The sequence below is a fragment of the Spinacia oleracea genome, chromosome 6 (assembly GCF_020520425.1).
Source record: "Spinacia oleracea cultivar Varoflay chromosome 6, BTI_SOV_V1, whole genome shotgun sequence".
Taxonomy (NCBI): Eukaryota; Viridiplantae; Streptophyta; class Magnoliopsida; order Caryophyllales; family Amaranthaceae; genus Spinacia; species Spinacia oleracea.
In genome coordinates, this window is record NC_079492.1 from 68,501,081 (window position 1) to 68,525,057 (window position 23,977).

At 38.0% G+C, this 23,977-nt stretch overlaps 2 protein-coding genes across 3 annotated transcripts; one reads left to right on the plus strand and one right to left on the minus strand.

The window, feature by feature from the left end:
- Positions 1 to 5,574: 5,574 nt before the first annotated feature.
- LOC130464097 (uncharacterized) lies at positions 5,575 to 10,377 on the plus strand. Of its 2 annotated transcripts, XM_056833505.1 has the most exons (14): positions 5,575 to 5,837; positions 6,448 to 6,547; positions 6,649 to 6,774; positions 7,661 to 7,798; positions 7,903 to 7,980; positions 8,108 to 8,467; positions 8,585 to 8,614; positions 8,710 to 8,825; positions 8,945 to 9,137; positions 9,237 to 9,326; positions 9,434 to 9,586; positions 9,663 to 9,766; positions 9,852 to 9,930; positions 10,026 to 10,377. In XM_056833505.1, the coding sequence occupies exons 2-14, from the start codon at positions 6,452 to 6,454 to the stop codon at positions 10,137 to 10,139; spliced, it is 1,677 nt and encodes a 558-aa protein (XP_056689483.1). In that variant the 5' UTR covers positions 5,575 to 5,837; positions 6,448 to 6,451; the 3' UTR covers positions 10,140 to 10,377. The 2 variants fall into 2 exon arrangements, with proteins under 2 accessions (XP_056689483.1, XP_056689482.1); XM_056833504.1 differs by having other exon boundaries at positions 8,108 to 8,614.
- Positions 10,378 to 15,079: 4,702 nt separating this feature from the next.
- On the minus strand, positions 15,080 to 17,933 carry LOC130463241 (protein FAR1-RELATED SEQUENCE 5-like). Its single transcript, XM_056832314.1, has 3 exons — positions 16,667 to 17,933; positions 15,363 to 16,507; positions 15,080 to 15,277 (listed from the first exon to the last, which is right to left on the minus strand). Exons 1-3 carry the CDS (start codon positions 17,931 to 17,933, stop codon positions 15,080 to 15,082), a joined length of 2,610 nt encoding a protein of 869 aa, XP_056688292.1.
- Between the last annotated feature and the right edge of the window lie 6,044 nt (positions 17,934 to 23,977).

Genomic DNA, 23,977 nt, shown 5'->3' on the forward strand with positions numbered 1-23,977 from the left:
AGCCGTTTTCTCAGGTGGAAAATATTTAACATAAAAAGCAAGAGCCAAGGATTCCCAATTATTGATTTTCAAAGCCGCCCGATTCAACCCATTAATCCACAGTTTAGCTTTCCCACTCAAAGAGAACGGGAAAAGTATCTCCATAGTCTGCTCCGGAGTCAATCCCTTTTGCTTGATGGTGGAGCAATATTGGATAAAGGACTGAATGTGAAGATTCGGATCTTCACCTGGTTCCCCACCGTACTGGCGTCTCTCGATCATGTTAATCAATGCGGGCTCAATCTTGAAGGTCTCAGCTGCAATAGAAGGCATGATCGCCTTTGGTAGTACGGACAGACTTGGCTTAGAATAGTCCGTAAGCCTTGGGGTAGGTGGCGGTATCAGATTTTCGTCACCCATCTCTATCTCTGAAACTGAATCTGTATCTGAAGGAAAAAGATCGCCAATATTATGATCAGAATCAGAGTAATTCCCACACTGTGCAATGAAAGTTCTTCGTCTACGAAAGGTTCTTTCGGGCTCAGGATCGAATGGAGTCAGATTACTAGTACCTACGGTCCTGGGCATAGACAAAGACTACAAAACAATGTGAGATCCGGTCTCAAGGAACGCGAGTTCCTTGAGTAGTAACAAACAATAGTCTAGGATAATCAATCAACAACAGAAAATAAAACCGTCTCCCCGGCAACGGCGCCAAAATTTGACAGGCTAAATCGCACTCCTATCAAAGATAAACCTAACGTTCACCAACTAAAAATATAGCAAGGGAAGCAGGGATCGTATCCACAGGGAAACAATGTTCTTTCCACTATTAAATTATTAATCTAGACTACTGGTAACAAGAATATGGATTGATTTGTATAATATAACTAGGACGATAATAAAATAGGAAGAAATCAGATATTAAAAGGTCTAGGGCATAGGTTCACCGATGAACAACATTCCAAGACGACAACAATCGATAACAATCAATATAACAGTTAATTAGACCAGCATGCTCTCTCGAATCGATACTAATCATAGACTTAGAATTAACGGGCTCTCGCTACGTATTAATCCCAATTCTACCTATTGAAACAAGCCTAAACATCAAATTGCATCTCTCGAATCTTAATTTGATATTGCGAAACTAATACAATCAAACCTGCGCAAATCTAATTGCAAAGTAAATAAGGGCAATCAATAGGAATTAACAGCTAAACCAACAATCAACAACAATTAATCATCCTTTCACATTCGTTCATGGATTCCCAAAACCCTAGAAAATCAACTACTCACACATATTAACAATAAGCAAAGCAATTGGCATGATTGAAAACATAATTAAAGCTTAAACAAAGAATTGAAATAAGGAATAATACCTAATTGAAGGACAATGGCAAATGAAAGCTTCGATTTTTCTTTGATTGAAAATAAACTAAGTGTTTGAATTGATGTAGAGAGAAAAATAAAACTTAGAAAAATAAACTAAGGGTTTTGTGCTGGAAAAATAAGATGTTCGTCAAAAATAAAACAAGTTTGCTTATATAGTTTTTGCCAAAATAAGGCTTAAAAACGGAATTAAAAACGCGAAAAACTGCTGGAGGTTGGCGTCGCCCGATCGGGCGACGCTTCGCCCGATCGGGCTAATCACTCGATAGTCGGCCCGATCGGGCCAAAATCCGCCCGATCGGGCGGGTTGCGAAATCTCCACAAGACCTCCAGATTGACCGCCCGATCCGGATCGGGCGAGCTGCGCCCGATCGGGCGCGCGTTGATGAACTTGGCTTGCTTATACTTCCGCCCGATGGTTGCATTTCGCCCTCAGCTTCCAGGGCGATTTGCAATCTTCAATGTATCTCGCCCGTGTCACCAAGTCTAACTCCCGGGGCTCAACCATAAGCATCTCAGGCTCCCGAAAGTCGACGATGGAGGTCCCGAACTTCTCGGACTCATATAGTGGCCTTGATCAACAATGAAACGGGTCTAAAACGACCAATTTCTCATAATCAAACCTGAAACTCAAGGCACACTCAATAACACACATTAGTACTAGAAACGGCTCCTAAGAGCACGTTTGATACATAAAAGTACTAAGGGACGGGGGCAAAAATTCTATATAAAACGCATATATCAGGAACTCCTAAAAGATCGTATCTCTAGAATCATGACTAATTATTTATTATGTTTTATTTTCAAATCTAGTACGTTGGAACTTAACTTTGAGACTAACTTAGTTTGCCAACCGTTGATCGGAAGGCGCTATAATCGGTATATATTAGTATTGTGTATTTCTACTTTTTGTTAATGCCAACAGGGGAAATGAATGCAAACTTAAATTAAATTGATCACTTGAGTCCGTCTCACTACTCTCTTCTCGATGTAAGTTTTTAAAATTTTGTTTTCCGTTTTAATTTAATTTCGTTTATTAAAATTAATTTTAATTTTCCGTTAAATTTATTTCGGAAGTTTAGATTAACTTTTAATAAACTACTTTATTTATTTTATTGCTTAATATTTATGCTAATTGATTATTATTGCATTTAGTGAAAGTTTGCTTTTGTTGTCATCACCAAAAAGGGGGAATATTGTTGACCCTAAAGTTTTGATGATGACAAAGCAAACTCCTGACATTTGGTTAAGTTATGTTGCATAATAGGTTCCAAGATCCTTAGAGGGATAATGCCAAGTTAAGGAGATCCTGAGTTGGATAAACTAAGCAACGCGGAATATAAGCAAGTAATTGATCCATGTCAGACACTACATTGAAGAAATAATCATTAAGCGAGTTTACAAAGGCGAGATCCTTAGGCGAGTTCCTAAGGCGAGATCCTCATATATTATGTGGATCCTCGACGTTCCAGAGAAGGAACAAATTGGGAAGTCTTCGAGTGAAGCTTCTAAAGGTGCAACATGAAGACTACAACATATGAGTTTATGTTTTAGGATTTATGTAAGTATTTAATAAAGTTTAAACGTAATTTGGAATGAAAGGGACATAAGTAATTTGGTACGTTTTAAATGAAATATATTAACTGTAATTATAAAAGAGTTTTAAGTTAGAAATTTTTTTTAATAAATAAAATGAATTTAATTAATAAATGTAAACATAGGATTCTGGTTTTATTCTCCTTGTTTCTCAAGCAAAAGATTTTCCATGTTCCTTGAAACTCTCCCACGTATTTCTGTTTGTGCATTTAGTGTTTTGAATTGGTCTCCCCTGTTTCTCTCCAACTATGCCCATGTTACTGAGCAGTAACTGTTAGTGGGTAGTTGAGGAGAACATGGGTACCCAACCCTAGGTAAAACTCTCCTATAAAAGGAAAAGAGTTTTTGCTTTTCAAAACACACAACTGATCTTTGCAAAATATATCTTAAAGAGCTTAAACGTTTTAAAAGAGAATCAGTTTTCAAAAGAGTGTCCCTTGAGTTCCTTATTACTTTAAGCTTTATTACGTACTAGAGTTTTATATCAAATTGTATTTTGGGTTTAAGGGTTAATTGAGTGATCCTTAATTGACTTAGAGTTAAGTCAAAGAGAAAAAGAGTGACTTAGAGTTAAGTCAAAGAGAAAAAGAGCGACTTAGAGTTAAGTCAGAGAGAGAAAGAGGAGCACAGTAATCAAAGGGGATTGCTGTGGGGAACTCGTGTTCGAGAGGAACTCGAGTTAAAGAGTGTATTTGTAATAGAGTTATTGCATTAATACAAAATAGTAGTGAGGTTCTTCTTGATTAGGATCAAGAAGGTTCCTCCGTTTTATATCTTTCTCCGCTTATTGTTGATCAGTCTCTTTATTGTTTAAATTCCGTAAGAAACTTACCCAAGTTCCCAAGAAACAATTCACCCCCCCTCTTGTCAAGTGTTCTTACTGAACTATCATAGACTAAAATAGCTAGAAATATATCTGAAACATTAAACTAAGTTTTATTGTTTGGAGTTTATGATGCACAAGTTGAGTGTAAGAGAACATTGTTTAGAACGTAAGAATCAATATTTAGAACACAAGGTTATTCTTTTAGAACATATAAACTTCGAAATATATTAACCATTTTTAGTTGTTAGTTTTTGTAAATTTTAATTATCTACTAGTAATACAATGGATAATATAATTAACACCCTAAATAAAAGTGAAGGGTAAGTCAATATTTACTATACCTAATCTCTTTGTTTGTAGGATGGGTGTAGAGCTGTCAAAACAGGTCATCGGGTCGGGTTTGGGTCGGGTCATCTCGGGTTTCGGGTCATGATCAGGCCGGGTCGTGTCGGGTTAATATTTCATTCGGGTTGAGTTCGGGTTCGGTCGGGTCGATTTCAGGTCGGGTCATATTGGGTTTTTTCCTATCCCGGGTTCAGGTCGGGTTCGAGTCGGGTCACATTTCAGTCAGGTTTGATTTCGGGTTAGGGTCTTATCGGGTCGGGTTTAAGTCGATTTGTAGCAGATAATTTCGAGTTCGGGTCTTATCGAGTCGGGTTTAAGTCGGTTTGCAACACAGTTATTTTCGGGTTCGGATCTTAGTTTGGATCGGATAATAACCAGATCAAATAGAATTCAGATCGGGTCACTCTCAGGGACGGGTCAAACTCGGGTCTGATAATTAACCTATACATTTTAAGGATTTTATATTCTAAAAATTTTTGTTTAACTTATTTTAGAGTTAAATTTTTCAATATTTAGCAATAAATAATTAAAATAGATATATCAATGAAGTTAATATTTGGTCGTGTCATTGATAACTCGGGTAAATCGAGTAGCGGGTTCTCACAGGTCGGGTCTATAGCAGGTTTCATCGAGTTACAATCGGTTTCGGGTTGACATCGGGTCGGGTATCAAATCGGGTTCGGGTCATTGTTCGGTCGGGTCAGTTCGGTTATCGGTCATTTTCGGGTCGGATGTCGGGTTCGGGTTCGGGTGTTACAACATCGGGTTAAAATCGGTTATCGGTTTTTTCGGGTCGGGTACAGGTCGGGTTTCGGGTTACCTGTTTTACCGTAATTTCGGGTCATGGTCGGTTACGGGTTCGGTCGGTTCAGGTCGGGTTTTCGGGTCGGGTCAGTTTTTGACAGCTCTAGATGGGTGGAGTAATTGAATTGAATGGGTTCAAAGGCTCAAAATTTTGATTCTTGTACACTAACCTTAAGCTCTAAACAATGCGAGTTTTATTCTAACTTTGATGGTCCTAACTTTGCGAAAACGTGTCCATAATTACTGTATGAAAGTGATATAACCAAGGAAAGGATCCTTAGAAAATTTCTGAGTTTAAGATTGTACAAGAAAATTTCTGAGCAACAAGAAATCAGTTAACTAGTGGAAAATTGGTAGTTCATTTAAGAATATTCATAATTGAAGTCGACTTTTTCCTATTATGATCATCTGACTTTTTCTTGTGATGAGTAGTCGATTGACTGTTTAAATGTCCTTTTAGTAAGTGGCTACAGAGGAAGTCTTGCTCCATAATGGCTTGTGTCCAATCTGGACACAAGTGGGGGCATTATGGTATTTTCACCGTAAAAAGAGAGAGGCCCACTTGGAAATAACGGACTCCGTTATTCATTGCTGGCAAAAATTTCAGATTTCAAAATTTTTGAATTTGAGGTATTTAATACTCACATTGTCTCTCTCCTCCTTGTTATTCTCTCTCCTCCTTCAAAGCAGTCCTTCTTCCTCGTGCTCCTCCTGCAGTGAAGACGAGCAAGAAATTCAGATTTCGGGAATTTTGGGCAAAAAATTCACACCTCCATTTTCAAGACGAGCTAAAAAATTCACACCTCCATTTTCAAGACGAGCTAGGATTGTTCGTTAATTTGGTGAATTCGTGAAAAGCAATTGCGCTGGAGGAAGAATTATTTGTCATCAAGAGGTAAAACCCTAAAACCCAAATCGAAAATTTAAAAAGTTAATGTATTTAGGCTTATTGGAGGGTTTAGGGTTGTAATCCTAATTGTTAAAGTCGTCTAATTTTAAGAATTTCTGGGTTTCAGTTAGTTAGGGTTTCTGGTTTAATTGCTGCATGTTTTAGTTCGTTTATTAATAATCGTTTTTTAATATTTGTTTAGGGTTTTGTAGGCTGTTGGTGGAATTAGGAGTATGAATAATGGTTGTTTTGTAACTGGGTTTTGATATTTGAACAAATTTGGTATATTTGATGTCGCCTAAATTTTGGAAATTTGTTAAAAATAGTGTTGATAATATGGAGAATAGTACTTAAATATAGAATTATTTTTAAAAAGGATCATAATTTTATATTGATCCTAAAATGGTACTGAAAGTGTTTGACAGTTTGGTATCGCAAATGAGATTTGGATTGGTAGATTTGTACCAAACTGGGTCTAATTACTGGTCTAATTATGTGTGGATGTTTATATGTGTGCATTTTAAAAGTAATTGCAGTGTGAAGTTTTGGAATGTTGTGAATTTCTTGTGTTTAGTTTACGTTGTTATTGTAGTCATTAAGTTTTATAATTTTTTAGGAAAATGGGTAAACGTAATGCTCCACTTCCAAAGGAGAAAAAAACAGAGGAAGACGTTGTTAAGGGAAAGGGCGTGTCTACAAGGGCAGGAGCACGAACGGTAATTAAGAATGCTATTGTATTAAATAGAAGAATCCAATTCTAATCCAATTCTATTTTTAATATTCAGACATAAGTAAACTTGTTGTGTTGTGTGTGTAGAGAACAACTGCATGTGGACTAAAGGCAGTGGAAGGTTCTTCCAGTGGAAAGAAGAGAAAAGTCTATGATGCGGAGATTAGTGGAGAGGAGGAGCCACGTACAGAGAGCAACGATGACGAGGACGTCGTTAGTATTCATAACTTAACCACTACTATTAGACCGATGGTTTGTTGAATTGTTAACTACCTATTTCATGGATATCTATTTTGTGATTGAAAATTAATCAGAACAAATGTTTATGATCAATTCTTACATGGTTTTGATTTAGTGGGCATTGTTGTATGCATCTTAGTTGAGTGTAGGTGCTCAGGTGAAGAAATCGGAGACTGTTGTGTCCACCAGGCTGAGGAAAGGCATGCATGAGAATGATAGGATTGAGGTGTTTTCAAAGTTGGTGTCACTGTTGGATGACAGTCGAAGGGATTTAGTTAGAAAAATGGGGTTTGGAGCCCTCCTCACCGTGAAACTGCGCAACCTGTCCCCAGAATTTGCCTACTGGTTAGTGACCAGGGTAGATGGTGCTAATGGGGTGTTTTATGGTGGGGGCGATATGGAATTCAGCCTGGATCCCATCCAATTTAACTGTGTTTTGGGGCTGCCTATGGGTACTCAGCCTGTACCATCTCTTAATGGAAACCTAGACACACGCCATAGGAATATAGCAGACCATATTGTTCAGATGTATGGGGATAGTGGTGGGGTTTCTGTTCAGAAAGCTTGGGAATTTGCAGTTGGGATGAGGGATGGACAGGGTAAGGCGGTGGCTACTATTGTCCCAATTGTAACAAGAGAGGAGGAATTTGAATTTAGAATAGCCTTTATGATTGTTATACTGGAGCTGGTGTTGTGCCCAAGCACAGACGGGTTTACCTTGATCAGCATGGAGTTGTTTCTGGATTGGGGGGCTGCAGCCTATTTTTGACGGTTGGTATAACTGAAAATATTTTTATTTATTGTGTATAATTTTGCAAAGCTCTTATTTGATTCTGAAGCAAGTTGGTTAATGTTGTAGGTGTTCTACCTGGACCACCTGAATGTTGTTCCTAGGCAATGGTGTGTTATGCCGAGGGTGGCTGTGTGGTCCCAATCTGATGTGGATGCCCTGATAGAGGCAGACAAGAAAGCTGGAGGTGACTATGGAAGAACTCAGGTGAGATGGAATACCAAAAATTTATGTTGTGTTAGTAGTGATTCAGCAGTATAATGATTCATTCATATATGGACTGATGTTTTATTTTGATGTTCCACAACCAGTCTGTTGATGTTGCTTACGGCGAGAGACACCATCCTCGATTGCCAAGAGATATGCGGGGTTCCTACATTGCAAAAGAGGTTTAATCTATTGTTTCTAATCCAATTTGGTTTAATTAGATTATTAGTTGATTAGTTTATAAGTTTCTGGCTTCTGTCCCGCGCGCGCACTAGATATTCTGATTGTGTGATTGAAATTTGTATATAGGTTCTGAATGTTTTAACAAGCCGATTTGAGAGAATCGAGGAGCAAATGCACAACCAAGGAGAGGTTTTAAGAAGTATGAAACTTGATTTGTCAAGAATAGTAGGGGTGAGGGAACAAGATAGTGGGTTGAAGGACACTCAAAGTGGAGGTACAAGTGGTGGTAGTGTGGGTGGTGTGGCTGTTTGCCCTGCTCTCGGAGGTACGCAGACAATGAGGCCGACCACAATTCCTACGGCCACTGCACAGCAGTTTGGAGTTCCGTCGCCGGTGGGTTTTGCACCGGCCTTTGGTTCAGCTCGGGGTATTGGCACCCGAGGCTTTGGGTTCCCTCCTCCTTCCACTTCAGTCTCTCCAGTTTTGGTGAGTGATCCTATAACCCCTGGTCCTTCTTCTGCGGTTACCTCAGATGTTCTTGGATTTATGGCTCCCTCTTCCTCTGATTGTTCTGTCCCTACGAAATCTATGACCACGCTACAGACTGAAGTACAATCTCCTGCTCAGAAGCCGGTACATTTTCTTACACTACTGTGAATGAACAATCCAAGATATACTTATCTTAGATAATTTTAATGTTGGGTTATATACATATCCAAATTGCACAGGTAATCACCACTGAAATTTTAAAGGGAGTTTCACCTCTTAGGAGCTCCCGGAAGAGTCGTACTGATATGGAGAAGGAATTGGTTGCTTTCATCAAGGAGTGCCAGGGAAATAGCAAGTAAATGTCAAACTTTTTAGTAAATTATGATTATTAATGTATTTGTATTTTGTTAATGTTTACAAGTTTTAACTTGGAATACGACAGTTGATTATCCTTCAATTGATCAATATATGCAGGGATGAAGGACCAGAGTTGATTGAGTTCGATGGTTTATGTCTAAGCAAATATCAGATGTATCGAATGGTAGCAATGGATGAGTATGCGGGGATAGAATACGTCAAAGTGGCTAGTAAGATGTATACTAGCAGGTGGAAGGCAGAATTGGGTGCCGGTAGAGGACGAAGTGTAATGCTTGAACCTGGTTTCGGGGTTAGTTTTCAGACGTATTTCTCATCTATGTTATCATGATCTGATAATTTTTTTGTAAACGTATCTTGAGGTAATTAGTACACCTTCTAATTGTGGCAGGTTAAGGTACAAACAAACGAACCCCCTCAGTCTCTTGTAGCCCCATTCGGTGCCCCCTTTGAAAACCTCGTCATTCGGGAAATGTTTGTGGTATGTGAGATAACATCACATTCTAAATTAAATACATTTGTGATAATTATTGGTAAATTTTTAATTTACCATTTAACTTATCGTATCTATTTTACAATTCATGCCAGGTTGTAGTACCCGTGTTGCACATGTACTTCACACTTCCACCGCACACACGTTGGTATTGTGTTGCATTATCCATGAAGGATAAGCGGATTTGGGTCCTTGATCCTACATCAGACGAGCCTTTGTCTGAGCACGGTCGTCTGATTAGCCACATGGTAATGATTGTATCTAAAAACATTTAATAATTATCGCATACATTTCATACATATGATTGACTTGTTATTCTTGTAGTTCAAGTACTTGGACACCCTGTTTTACTTTAAAGACGAGTCATGGGTAAAGGATGGACTGAGTGGATGGGGGGTTGACCTTGTTTCTGTCCCACCAAGCGATGAGTAAGTAACCCAACGCAATCGCTTCGCGTAAATATAAGTTGGTTTGTTTATATAAGGATTATATGGTTTGATCACTGTAATGCAGTGTGTCAAGTTGTGTTGTAATGCTAGCATGGATAAAGGACATAGTCCAACGCAACAAAATTTCTCCCACATTCCAACCGGTACGTTCATTTAGTTCCATGTGTTTAGTTGTGTGTGTTCTTGAAAACAATAGTCCTGTAGTAATGCTATCATATTTATTTGCTATCATCATCAGGGTGCAATAGAGGATGCAAGGGTATCACTTGCTGTTGATGACATCTTGTGCGAGTTGAATGTGAGGAGACCTGAGGTGTACGACCTTATTTCTGGGAGGCAAGTCCGTGTGTAGACCGTGTTTACGTGCTTGAACTTAAGTTTTTGGATGTAATTTGGATGTATTTTGGATGTATTTCGGCAACTCTGTTGCATTTGAATTCTGGTACTTAGTTTGGAAGTTAGTTTGGAAGTTTGTGTGGAAGTTAGTTTATGACCAAACATTTGATGTTGTATGTTTATATTTCTACTGTGAACTAAGGGGTCTTTTGTTTTAAAGGAATCCAGGTAGAAATAAGATATTTATGCGCCAATTAAGATCCCTGATTTGTAGTTATGTATGAAATCAATCAGATAAATGAACACAAGTAGTGAAATGCACACATGTAGTGAAATGCAGGTCAACTTTGGTATACGACATTTGTCAACTTTGGTATATGTCATTTGTCAACTTTGGTATGAGTATGACATTTGCCAACTTGGCTTTGGTACAGTTCATGTAGTCCTAAATTCAAGTTTGGTACAATGCATTTAACCAGAACTTTGACTTTGGTACGTTTTCATGTCGTAACACGATTTGGTACATTAAATGTAGCCAGAACATCGAATTTGGTACATTAGATGTACCAAGAACTTCGACTTCAAGTAAACCCATTATATTTGCTACACTTTTGGCACGATTTGGTACATTAAATGTAGCCAGAACATCGAATTTGGTACATTAGACGTACCAAGAACTTCGACTTCAAGTAAACCCATTATATTTGCTACACTTTTGGTGGTGATAATAAGATTTTAAAGTTGCCAAACTTCGTACACTTCTTATTTGGTACCACCACTTAGGCAAATAATAAAACACTTGACTTTCATTTGACCCACTTTTGGTGGTGATAATAAGATTTTAAAGTTGCCAAACTTCGTACACATAATAGGCAAATAATAAAACACTTACAAAGAAAAGAGTTAAGTAAACGATAATAATCCAAAATCAACTAACAAGACCCTTAGATATAAATTATCCGCATAGCAGTAAAGTGAATTATCCAAAAGCAGCAGTAAACATTACCACCAAAAAATCCGACACAAATCTTAAACATTAGATAATCCGGCTAATAAACAGTTTCCAAGAGTTACATAATATTACTACGAGAATCATCAGATGACTTTCAAGTACAGGTGATTGCTGACAATGCTTCATCCTTTGCTTCATTAAATTCCGAGAGAAAGTCTTCCATTAGTAGCGCTTTTCGAGCCACAACAATATTTTCCTACAACGATGAATGAATGGTAATAAGGAGCAATATATATGAGGGCTAAATACAAAGCCACTTACCATTCCATATCTTGATACGATACGAGCGGCCGATGACTTTATCCATCCCAACATTAGTACGCCGCAGCTATGACTGCAAGAAAACTAGTTGTGATTAAATGGGGGAATAAATTTTAAATGACACACAGAATGATTTAAATCCTCTGGTTCACATACTTGTCGGTGTTGTTCATAAGCTCGACTAGTTGTCTTCCCCAACTACCCATTGTGCCTAGTTCCCACTGGGGGTCATGGACATTTAACATCGTGTCGATGGCCGGGATCTGTGATGTAAAGCATTCACATCAACCCCAGAAATTGTAGTTTGTAAATGACAATCGGCGTAAAAACTTTGGAAGCAAAACATACCATATTTTTCAGAATAGACTTATGCTTCTCTTCGGGGTTGGGGTACATAGTATCCATGAACCATACGGTCTTCTCCTTCAACTCAAATGCAGCACACCACCAATGGTCATCGTCCAATACAGGAACAAAAATCTGATTCCATCATATTACCACAGGAATTATTAGTTATTTGTTTATTCAGAGAACATGTGAAAGGAGAATGTTAAAACTAGGAAAAATACCACACAAATCTGGGATGCAGTTATGTCACGAAGAGGTTGGCCGTGCTTCTTTGCCAGATGTTCAAAAGGATCCTTATTCGTAATTACCCTCATCTGTAATATAAAATGATGTTCAATAAATATATTCTGGTGTAAACCCTAAACACCTAAAACTTAAAAATGTGATTTTAATAATTAAAAATGTGATTTACGAATTCAAACTTAAAAGTGTGATTTAAATAATCAAAAATGTGATTTAAGGCGTAATAATTCAATTCAAGGCGTAATTACCGCAAATGTTGGGTCAAGCATAATTCTCCGACTCTTGCCTTCGTAATCCATTGCCCACTTTTTCATATACATCTCCGAAGCCATCCTTACATAGTCAGCACTGACCCTCGCTCTTGTATGCAAGACCCCATAGCAGTCTCTTTGGGTTGCACTCCTGCCATCGCAGGTAATCATGACTTGTCCTGGACTGCAAAACAGAACTGCTTTAGTTAAGGTATTAAATGAAATGGGATGATATTCTTATAAGTTGATTAACTTACTTAGCCTCGTCTCTCAAATCTTTCCATCTCTTAACGAAGGCAGTGATGTCATTAACCGGACCTGTGACCCTTTGGTTTGTACCAGACACGAAATCTCCCGAAAATACTGCTGCAGATGGAATATGAGTTCGGTGTCCTAAACTTCTCCTCCTCCTTGGTCCTCCTCCTCCAGCAGCGGCCTCTTCATTGTCACGCGCATCCTCATTCAACTCCTCATCATTGTCACGCGCATCCTCATTCAACTCCTTACTAGTCAATGGGTCGTCCTGATTCAACTCCTTATTGTTCCCAGGATCATTCTCGTTATTGGCATGATACTCTTCATGACGTTGTGCTAATACGGATTGAAGAGATTCATTTGCAACTTTGCCAATGACATCAGTAACTGATACTTGATGGTGATTGTCAATGTGTAACATATCGTCGACAGCGGCCATCTTCTTGTTGATCTCTTGTTGCTCTGTTTGGGTTCTTTGTGAGGTTGGATTGATTATCCTTGGACTTCCCAGTTGCTCAAGAGACGTGAATGGTTGATTCAAACCAAGATCAAGATCTTGTATATCGTCAGCAAAATGATGAGCCGGAGAATGGATATGGAACTGGTCATGTATGGGAAAGCCAAAGGGTCTTGTGTTGTCCCGTGCCGTTTGCAACTTATCAATCTTCTCCTCCAGCCTCTCTAGGTAAGGTGTGATCAACTTCATAATCTGTACCATATATGGAAGATGACCAAATTTTAGTGTGTATACTCGAACGATTTATACAATGTAAAAATATAAATGCGTAGATGAATTACATACATTATTTACTAGCCTTGTATCCTCGCAATCCTCATCTTCATCTTCCTGCGAGATGGGTGTAATTTTGTCTCTGGCGAGTCGGGGATGTGGTTCCCCATATGCAATGTCCAGTGACTGCCACAATAAACATTAAACATTTCCATAAATAATAACCAATAACCAGAATAAGTTTGCTACACATGATTTTAATGTTGTGTTGTGATTCATTGTAAAAGGATCAACTTACTGATAGCTTTCCGTAGTCGTCAGTTTCCTTCTTGTCCAAATCCCTAGCCAGGAAGACATGCTCAGTTGTCCAAACTCCTATCCTTGGGAACTCGTTCCACGACAGAGGAGGCCTGTTCAAATGATCTAGGTAGAATATCTGTTCACCAAAATGTTTAATCAAAAATTATTTAAATAATACGAAAAGTAACATTCACTATGGGGAAAAAAGGTTTGGAAAAGTACCAAGAGGAACAGGGTACAACCACCACATCCCGCCACGAACCCAGCTTTGTCAAACTTCTCAGCAAACTCAGAAGACTTAGTCATAAGCCACTCATGGGCAAACGTACACCAATCATATTCAATTGACATGTCTGCCACAGTACACGCTTGCATCAAGGGCTTAGACATATATGATCCATCAGTCGAAGGACATATGACCAGACCCAAGAGCGCCATCAAGAAAGCAGTACGGAATTCGCTACGGGCCGATTCGGTTTCTAGCTGGGTGACGTTGCCATCTTCATCCTCTTCGACTAACGCATCGATGACTGAACGTAAAGAAACCATTTCCTTTCCCTCCCCATTCACCATTGTGAATTTCCGAGCCACCTTCGCAGCCTTAACAACCAACGTCGGACTATCAACCACGTCGAAGGGAACCGTCTTACCTCCCATTGGGAGATCAAATATGCATTTCCATTGTGTTGGAGACAACGGTAAGACTCTGCCATCACCTGCAACCAAGGTCTGGGCAACTCCATCCACCCTAGTCATTAACCAATAGCAGAACTGTCGCGAGAGTTGGGTCAACTTCAACATTAGCATCCCACCAAAACCCATTTGTTTAACAACTTCAATTCTAGAAGCATCAAACCTTTTGATCAACTTCGAAAATGCATCAACACGGCAAATGAATTGGGAATTATTAAATATTCTCCCAATCAATCGGAAATGAATTCCCGCATCACCAACCGAATTGCTTACAAAAGAAAATCGATATAGATCCGTTGTCATTTGTACATATCGGTTATAGGTAATTACTTTAGGGTTTGAGGGTTTAGGGTTAGGGTTAGGTATTTCATTTGTACATGTCGGTTCTACACATTAAACGTAATGGAAGGGCATAGATTTAATACAACAAAATTAAGTATGGATTACTGCACACTAATTAGGGACTTTTAAAAATTAAGTATGGATTAGGGACTTTTAAAAATTGGTACCCTAGTTATTCAAATACAGCCCACGCATGTTGAATTTGTTACATTTGTTGTACCAAATTAGGGTATCTTTGTTAAAGATTTTGGAATTTTTGTACCAAATTGGGTTATGTGTGCTGTATTTGGTACAGTATTTGTACCAAATTAGGTTTATTAGTACTTTTTAAAGCTTGAAGAATGACAGTAAGGATCGCAAAGTTGTGGTAATAACAACACATAAATATAGATTCTATCCCATTCAAACACATACACAGAAACACATACATATAGATCATTCAAATATCTGAAATGAACAACAACACATAAACAATTTCATTGTTAAACCTATTTTCCTCTTCATAGTTTTGACTTCGAAAATCACTTATCCCACCCAAGAGAATTTCGGCATAAAAGATCATCAACATTGTCAAGTCCAAGTCCATCATCACCAACATCACCAACATCACCAACATCATCTCCTCCAACTATGCTGGTGAAATACCCAACTGACCCATCTTGAGATAACATCTCAATACCCCCAGCAGAAGTGTGTGTCAACTCAACATCATCAGCGCCCTGAATAAGAATAAGTCAAATCAAAGTTAATGGTTTGGACATATGAACTGCAACGAAACAAGTACTATAAATACATTTGTAATACCTGCGTGGGAGGTTCCTGTGAGCAACCAGCAACATCATTTGTTTTGCTTCTCCTTCTCCTTATGGGTGTTTTCTTTTTTGGCTCAACACAAGAACGGTGCCTACAACTTGGTGTCCTATGTGGTTTATTTCTTGCCACAGGATCATTCACCTTGACGTTATCAGGAGGTGTTGCACATTTGTTTCGTTTGTTCACAGACTTAGGGGTACTTTTGGTGGTCCTCTTGTTTTTGGTTTGACTGCACCCATTGGTAACAGATTTTGGAGTAGTTGCCCTCTTCTTGTTGGTTTGAGACAAACCAGGAGTACCAACATCATCCTGTGTCTCATCAGCATCCATATCTTCCACACCAATCAACTGTTGATCCAACCGCTTCTCCAACACCTTCAATGTATCCATCACAATTTTAATGCACTCGGGATTCGTTGACGCCTTCAAACTGATTGGCTCGTATGCTAGCATTAATTTATCATGCTTCATGACATCTTCGGTCTTACTTGGATCATGGTACACCACCTTCACGCGCGAGTGCTTCCTTGACACATCTTTCCTCCATCTACGAAGAATATAAACATCTGGGACATCTTGAATGTCATGCATGTCATACACTTTTATAATGTGCCTGCAAAGTATACCGTCACTTTCAAACAGCTTGCATTCGCACTCCGCCAATTTAGTCTCCAAATTGAACTGCACAATATAATTCCGCCTGTACTTTGTTGAAAATTCCTTGCGGGTTTCCTTACACAACACCCACACTCTGTCCTCCAGCTTATGATGTGCAACTTCAGCTGACACCATAGTAGTCTCAAGAGAAGTAAGGTACAGTACACGATTGCACTGCTCTTGAACCTCGAGGAATTTTGCATCCGTGTACACCTTTCTAAAGGCTCTCTCAACACTAAATTGGGTGGCCAACGGGCGAACTGCCCTTTGGTCAGCTGCATCAGCCTGTTGCTCATCGTTAGCTCTAGATTCCACTGCTTTAATATAAAATGGAGCAAACTCAAACAATCGTGTGTGCTTATCAACGAACCCATCAAAGAACCTGTTTATGCTTTCGGATCTTTGAGTGCTCTTCATTCCAGCCCAAAACATCCCGTTCATAAATGCAGGCACCCACATTTCCCTTCCATGGTATAATCCTGAAATAGTAGCAAAAGGAAATCAACATAAACAAGTCTTGAACATCTTAAGGTCTGTTTTTTCTGCAGGAAAATGTGTGTCTACATGAAAATGTACCATATGGTTTTTTAATTAATGTACCATATATGAAATAATGAAAAGTATAATTATGGAATTACCTGCAAGCCAAATCTCACCCTCCAGTTTATACTTCTTGATTACATCAGTCCATTGCACTTCAAATTCATTCTTGGTAAGGCTGTTGTAAATCACATTATGAAGCTCAACTTTGAACAGCTCATAGTCATTGTATTTTCCAAGTTTGTGACTGAACTTGGTAAGTATGTGCCACAAGCACCATCGATGTCGGACATCAGGCATTACTTCTCGTAGGGCCTTCCTCATGGCAGCGTCTTGGTCAGTAAGAAAACCAATGGGTTTTTTATTAGACATACATGACAACCACTCGGTAAATAACCATTCAAAGGTCTCTGAATCTTCATGGGATAACAATGCACACCCAAGCAGAATGGTTTGACCATGGTGATTAACCCCAACAAAGTTAGAAAATGGCAAGTCATACTCGTTTGTTAAGTAGGTGGAGTCAAACACTACAACATCTCCAAACTCTTCGTAAGCAGCTCTACTCCTAGCATCTACCCACATCACATCCTTTAATATGTTATCCTCACCCACCCTATGCTTGTGAAAGAAATTTTCATTGTCAGTAGACATCGCTTTAAAGTACTTCCACATTGCATTCCAATCTCCCTCCTTCATCTTTTCTGCCTTATCCCTAGCAATGATGTTTTGAAGATCTTTTTTGGTGAATGTCACGTTCTCAACTCCATTCCTCTCGCTAGCTAGACAGTTAAATATCTGAGGAACGTTAGCACCCGAGTTGTAGTCATTAAACAACTTCCTCTTTACAAGAGAGGTGATGTCTTCCTGTCGATACCTAGGAACATACCTAGATTTCCTCGGTGTTGGACAATGGTTCTTATGCTCATTAACTGCCCTTTTAACCACCCATTCCCCATCCTTGGTCCTGTTGCAATACATTAGAACAGGGCAATCACATTTCTTTGACCTTTTGGTGCCAAGCTCATCCCTAGTTGAGTAAACCCTTTTCCCCTCAACCCGACGCCTATACACTGCACGACCATAACATTCACACTTCCACAAGTATCCCCTCAGTTCCTTAGATTTTGCCCCCCCCTTTTGCACATACGACCCTGCAGCACGGAGTATGCCAAATCCTTGTTGTCTCCCATACCTTTTGTAGTACGTATCCACTTCTTCCCAACTCTGGAATACCATCCCAACAAATGGAGGACTCAGTATATCATCATCGGCTCCATTTTCTTCTTCATCATCCGTAATGTGTACTTCCTCAATTACATCCTCAATTACATCCTCATTATCATTCCCAACAAATTCAACCATATTTCTGCAACATTTTACATTTCAATTAAGTAAAAACCCCTTTCAAAACCCTAACCCTAACCCTAACAAAGATTATTTCAGTACCTAAAAATCATTATCCATTCTCAAGGCTTATACATTCCCACTTATTTAATTATCAATACAGATTATTATAATTCACACTTAATTAATAATCATGCCTCAATTCTTACAAATTACCAATAATTTGTTTTGCTCATAATTTGTTTTGCTCAATTACAAAACTTAATTGCAATTTATCAATAACTGATTACCCTAATTCATTAATTGAATATGCAAAATTCATATATTGATTTACATAATTAAGACAAGCACATACCTTAAACTTGCTCAATGATGTGCGACCAAGTGTTGATTTTTGTAGGAATACCAAATTCAACTCTGCTTTCTTTATCTCTCCTAAAACAATAAACCCCTAAAATTCTTTTTACACTGTACTTTCTATTTTCCCGCCCTTCTATTTCCATAATTTCCCCCCCTTTTTTGGGATATTTTGGCAGGCCAATAACGTGTCGGAATAAGGGGAACCAATCTCCTCTGACAAATAGGACCTTGAAAAGGTAAAAAATATTCTCAAGATTTCGTATTATCTTATTGACTTTCTTCGTAAAATTATTATGGTACATAATACGTACCAAATATAAATTTTTTTGAATATAGTATTATTTTAATACCAAATATAGTTCATTTCACATTTGGTATAAATAAAATACCTGAATTTATGTCGGGTCGTAAATTTGGTACATATATCATACTGTTCCCTAAAATCTGGTACGGAATGGTACAACTGAAGTACCAACCTAAGTTTTTAGTATCATATGTTAACTTCTTGGTTACATATCTAAAGTATGGTACATATATAGTACCAATATCTATATTGGTACACATACAGTATATTCTTTTTTTTACCAGTTAATCAATGGTACTTGTTACATCCAAATGTAGTATATTTTGTCTTTCATAAATAGATACATTTCCATTTATGAATACATTTTCATCTTCAAGTTAATACTCTTTGAATTTCGACTTTAATTTCAATGAAGAACCAAACTTCAAATACATTTTCAATCAGTTGAAAATTGGGAGTATTGGGGTTCTCTATAAGTTGGTACCATCCCTTATCTCCATCTCCCCTTATCTTTCTCTCTGATTTTGTTCTGGTTTCTTTCTCTCTCCTGTTGAAGCAACAGAGGAACGCTTGCCTTCGAAGGAATTTCGTGGAAATATTTCCCTCCAACTTTTCGCGAAAATCTTTCCTCCAATTTGGCGAAATTTTCCCACCATGATTTTCCCCCTCAAATTTCAGCACATCCCGTTCCCCGTTACGGTGCAAAAGTACCATTCCAGCTCATTTTGGACACTTCTCCTTTAAATTTTAAGCAGTTTATATTTTTATAATGGTACTTGTGTCCATTTTGGACGCAAGCCATTATGGGCTGAGAAACCCTCAGTGGCTACATGCTTGGTAGCTTCTAAAATCTGGTTTTGTTGTCAGTGAATCAAGGATGGTATAGAGCTGATTGCAGTATCCCATCAGTTTTCTCATCTTTAAGAGAATATGTCTGCTTATGCACAATTTTTATTTTATTTTTAGTTGGTAAAAAATAATTTTTTCTTTTTAGGTAATAAAACATAATTTATCAATTTTTTTAGGTGGTACTCCCTCTGTATTTATTTAAGAGATACACTTGTCTTTTCCGGCCGTATTTATTTAAGAGATACACTTGCCATTTTTAGTAACTTATCAACACCACCCTCTAATTAAATAATCTATCTACACCCCACCCCCCAGGCCCCCACTCCCTAAAATGACATGGTCCCCACTTGCTTTTCTTATTAAAATATCTACTCAACCCCACTTGTTTTATTACTTTATTTCATTCAATTACTCGGCCAAGTGTATCTCTTAAATTAATACGGAGGGGGTAAAAATAAGTTAACCTTATTTTTATTTTATTTTCTTCCCTTTTGTATAAATTGTTTACGTATGGAAAAAAAATACAGGATTATAGAATATGACTATATACGATTTTGGTAATATTTTAGTCAAATCGCCGCGTATCAATTCTTTACACAATATTTAGGTCAAATTAATGTATTAAGCATATCAAATATTTTGGTCAAATCATCATATTAAACATATAAAATATATAATACAAACTTTTACGAAAGACGGTCTAACGGTTAGACCACTTTTATATAATGGAACAACTAATTAGTTAATCACTAAACCAAGTAGTTAAGTCTGAAATTCAATTAGTTAAGCAACGAAACCAATTAGCACTAGTAGAAAAAACCTCAAGTGCTTTGAGCCAAGTGCTTGGGTTTTAGAGAAACCCCAAGCACTTGATTGAACCTAGAAAAAAATCTAATTAAGTGCTTGGAGTTTTTAATTCACCCAAGCACAAAATTGCAAATTCTACAAATGCTTGGGGTTTACTATTCACCCCAAGCCCTTAAACCTACATTTTCACTACATCACCGAGGGTTTCTCAGCCCATAATGGCTTGCGTCCAAAATGGACACAAGTACCATTATAAAAATATAAACTGGTTAAATTTTAAAGGAGAAGTGTCCAAAATGAGCTGGAATGGTACTTTTGCACCGTAACGGGGAACGGGATGTTCTGAAATTTGAGGGGGGAAAACATGGTGGGAAAATTTCGCCAATTTGCTGGAAAGATTTTCGCGAAAAGTTGGAGGGAAATATTTCCACGAAATTCCTTCGAAGGCAAGCGTTCCTCTGTTGCTTCAACAGGAGAGAGAAAGAAACCAGAACAAAATCAGAGAGAAAGATAAGGGGAGATGGAGATAAGGGATGGTACCAACTTATAGAGAACCCCAATACTCCCAATTTTCAACTGATTGAAAATGTATTTGAAGTTTGGTTCTTCATTGAAATTAAAGTCGAAATTCAAAGAGTATTAACTTGAAGATGAAAATGTATTCATAAATGGAAATGTATCGATTTATGAAAGACAAAATATACTACATTTGGACTTAACAAGTACCATTGATTAACTGGTAAAAAAGAGAATATACTGTATGTGTACCAATATAGATATTGGTACTATATATGTACCATACTTTAGATATGTAACAAAGAAGTTAACATATGATACTAAATTTCAAATTTAGTACACTAGAAATACGTTTAAACTTAGGTTGGTACTTCAGTTGTACCATTCCGTACCCGTTTTGAGGGAACGGTATGATATATGTACCAAATTTACGACCCGACATAAATTCAGGTATTTTATTTATACCAAAAGTGAAATGAACTATATTTGGTATTAAAATAATACTATATTCAAAAAAATTTATATTTGGCACGTATTATGTACCATAATAATTTTACGAAGAAAGTCAATAAGATAATACCAAATCTTGAGAATATTTTTTACCTTTTCAAAGTCCTATTTGTCAGAGGAGATTGGTTCCCCTTATTCCGACACGTTATTGGCCTGCCAAAATATCCCAAAAAAAGGGGGGAAATTATGGAAATAGAAGGGCGGGAAAATAGAAAGTACAGTATAAAACGAATTTTAGGGGTTTATTGTTTTAGGAGAGATAAAGAAAGCAGAGTTGAATTTGGTATTCCTACAAAAATCAACAGTTGGTCGCACATCATTGAGCAAGTTTAAGGTATGTGCTTGTCTTAATTATGTAAATCAATATATGAATTTTGCATATTCAATTAATGAATTAGGGTAATCAGTTATTGATAAATTGCAATTAAGTTTTGTACTTGAGCAAAACAAATTATGAGCAAAACAAATTATTGGTAATTTGTAAGAATTGAGGCATGATTATTAATTAAGTGTGAATTATAATAATCTGTATTGATAATTAAATAAGTGGGAATGTATAAGCCTTGAGAATGGATAATGATTTTTAGGTATTGAAATCTTTGTTAGGGTTAGGGTTTTGAAAGGGGTTTTTACTTAATTGAAATGTAAAATGTTGCAGAAATATGGTTGAATTTGTTGGGAATGATAATGAGGATGTAATTGAGGATGTAATTGAGGAAGTACACATTACGGATGATGAAGAAGAAAATGGAGCCGATGATGATGTAGTGAGTCCTCCATTTGTTGGGATGGTATTCCAGAGTTGGGAAGAAGTGGATACGTACTACAAAAGGTATGGGAGACAACAAGGATTTGGCATACTCCGTGCTGCAGGGTCGTATGTGCAAAAGGGGGGGGGGGGCAAAATCTAAGGAACTGAGGGGATACTTGTGGAAGTGTGAATGTTATGGTCGTGCAGTGTATAGGCGTCGGGTTGAGGGGAAAAGGGTTTACTCAACTAGGGATGAGCTTGGCACCAAAAGGTCAAAGAAATGTGATTGCCCTGTTCTAATGTATTGCAACAGGACCAAGGATGGGAAATGGGTGGTTAAAAGGGCAGTTAATGAGCATAAGAACCATTGTCCAACACCGAGGAAATCTAGGTATGTTCCTAGGTATCGACAGGAAGACATCACCTCTCTTGTAAAGAGGAAGTTGTTTAATGACTACAACTCGGGTGCTAACGTTCCTCAAATATTTAACTGGTCTAGCTAGCGAGAGGAATGGAGTTGAGAACGTGACATTCACCAAAAAAGATCTTCAAAACATCATTGCTAGGGATAAGGCAGAAAAGATGAAGGAGGGAGATTGGAATGCAATGTGGAAGTACTTTAAAGCGATGTCTACTGACAATGAAAATTTCTTTCACAAGCATAGGGTGGGTGAGGATAACATATTAAAGGATGTGATGTGGGTAGATGCTAGGAGTAGAGCTGCTTACGAAGAGTTTGGAGATGTTGTAGTGTTTAACTCCACCTACTTAACAAACGAGTATGACTTGCCATTTTCTAACTTTGTTGGGGTTAATCACCATGGTCAAACCATTCTGCTTGGGTGTGCATTGTTATCCCATGAAGATTCAGAGACCTTTGAATGGTTATTTACCGAGTGGTTGTCATGTATGTCTAACAAAAAACCCATTGGTTTTCTTACTGACCAAGACGCTGCCATGAGGAAGGCCCTACGAGAAGTAATGCCTGATGTCCGACATCGATGGTGCTTGTGGCACATACTTACCAAGTTCAGTCACAAACTTGGAAAATACAATGCCTATGAGCTGTTCAAAGTTGAGCTTCATAATGTGATTTACAACAGCCTTACCAAGAATGAATTTGAAGTGCAATGGACTGATGTAATCAAGAAGTATAAACTGGAGGGTGAGATTTGGCTTGCAGGTAATTCCATAATTATATTTTTCATTATTTCATATATGGTACATTAATTAAAAAACCATATGGTACATTTTCATGTAGACACACATTTTCCTGCAGAAAAAACAGACCTTAAGATGTTCAAGACTTGTTTATGTTGATTTCCTTTTGCTACTATTTCAGGATTATACCATGGAAGGGAAATGTGGGTGCCTGCATTTATGAACGGGATGTTTTGGGCTGGAATGAAGAGCACTCAAAGATCCGAAAGCATAAACAGGTTCTTTGATGGGTTCGTTGATAAGCACACTCGATTGTTTGAGTTTGCTCCATTTTATATTAAAGCAGTGGAATCTAGAGCTAACGATGAGCAACAGGCTGATGCAGCTGACCAAAGGGCAGTTCGCCCGTTGGCCACCCAATTTAGTGTTGAGAGAGCCTTTAGAAAGGTGTACACAGATGCAAAATTCCTCGAGGTTCAAGAGCAGTGCAATCGTGTACTGTACCTTACTTCTCTTGAGACTACTATGGTGTCAGCTGAAGTTGCACATCATAAGCTGGAGGACAGAGTGTGGGTGTTGTGTAAGGAAACCCGCAAGGAATTTTCAACAAAGTACAGGCGGAATTATATCGTGCAGATAAATTTGGAGACTAAATTGGCGGAGTGCGAATGCAAGCTGTTTGAAAGTGACGGTATACTTTGCAGGCACATTATAAAAGTGTATGACATGCATGACATTCAAGATGTCCCAGATGTTTATATTCTTCGTAGATGGAGGAAAGATGTGTCAAGGAAGCACTCGCGC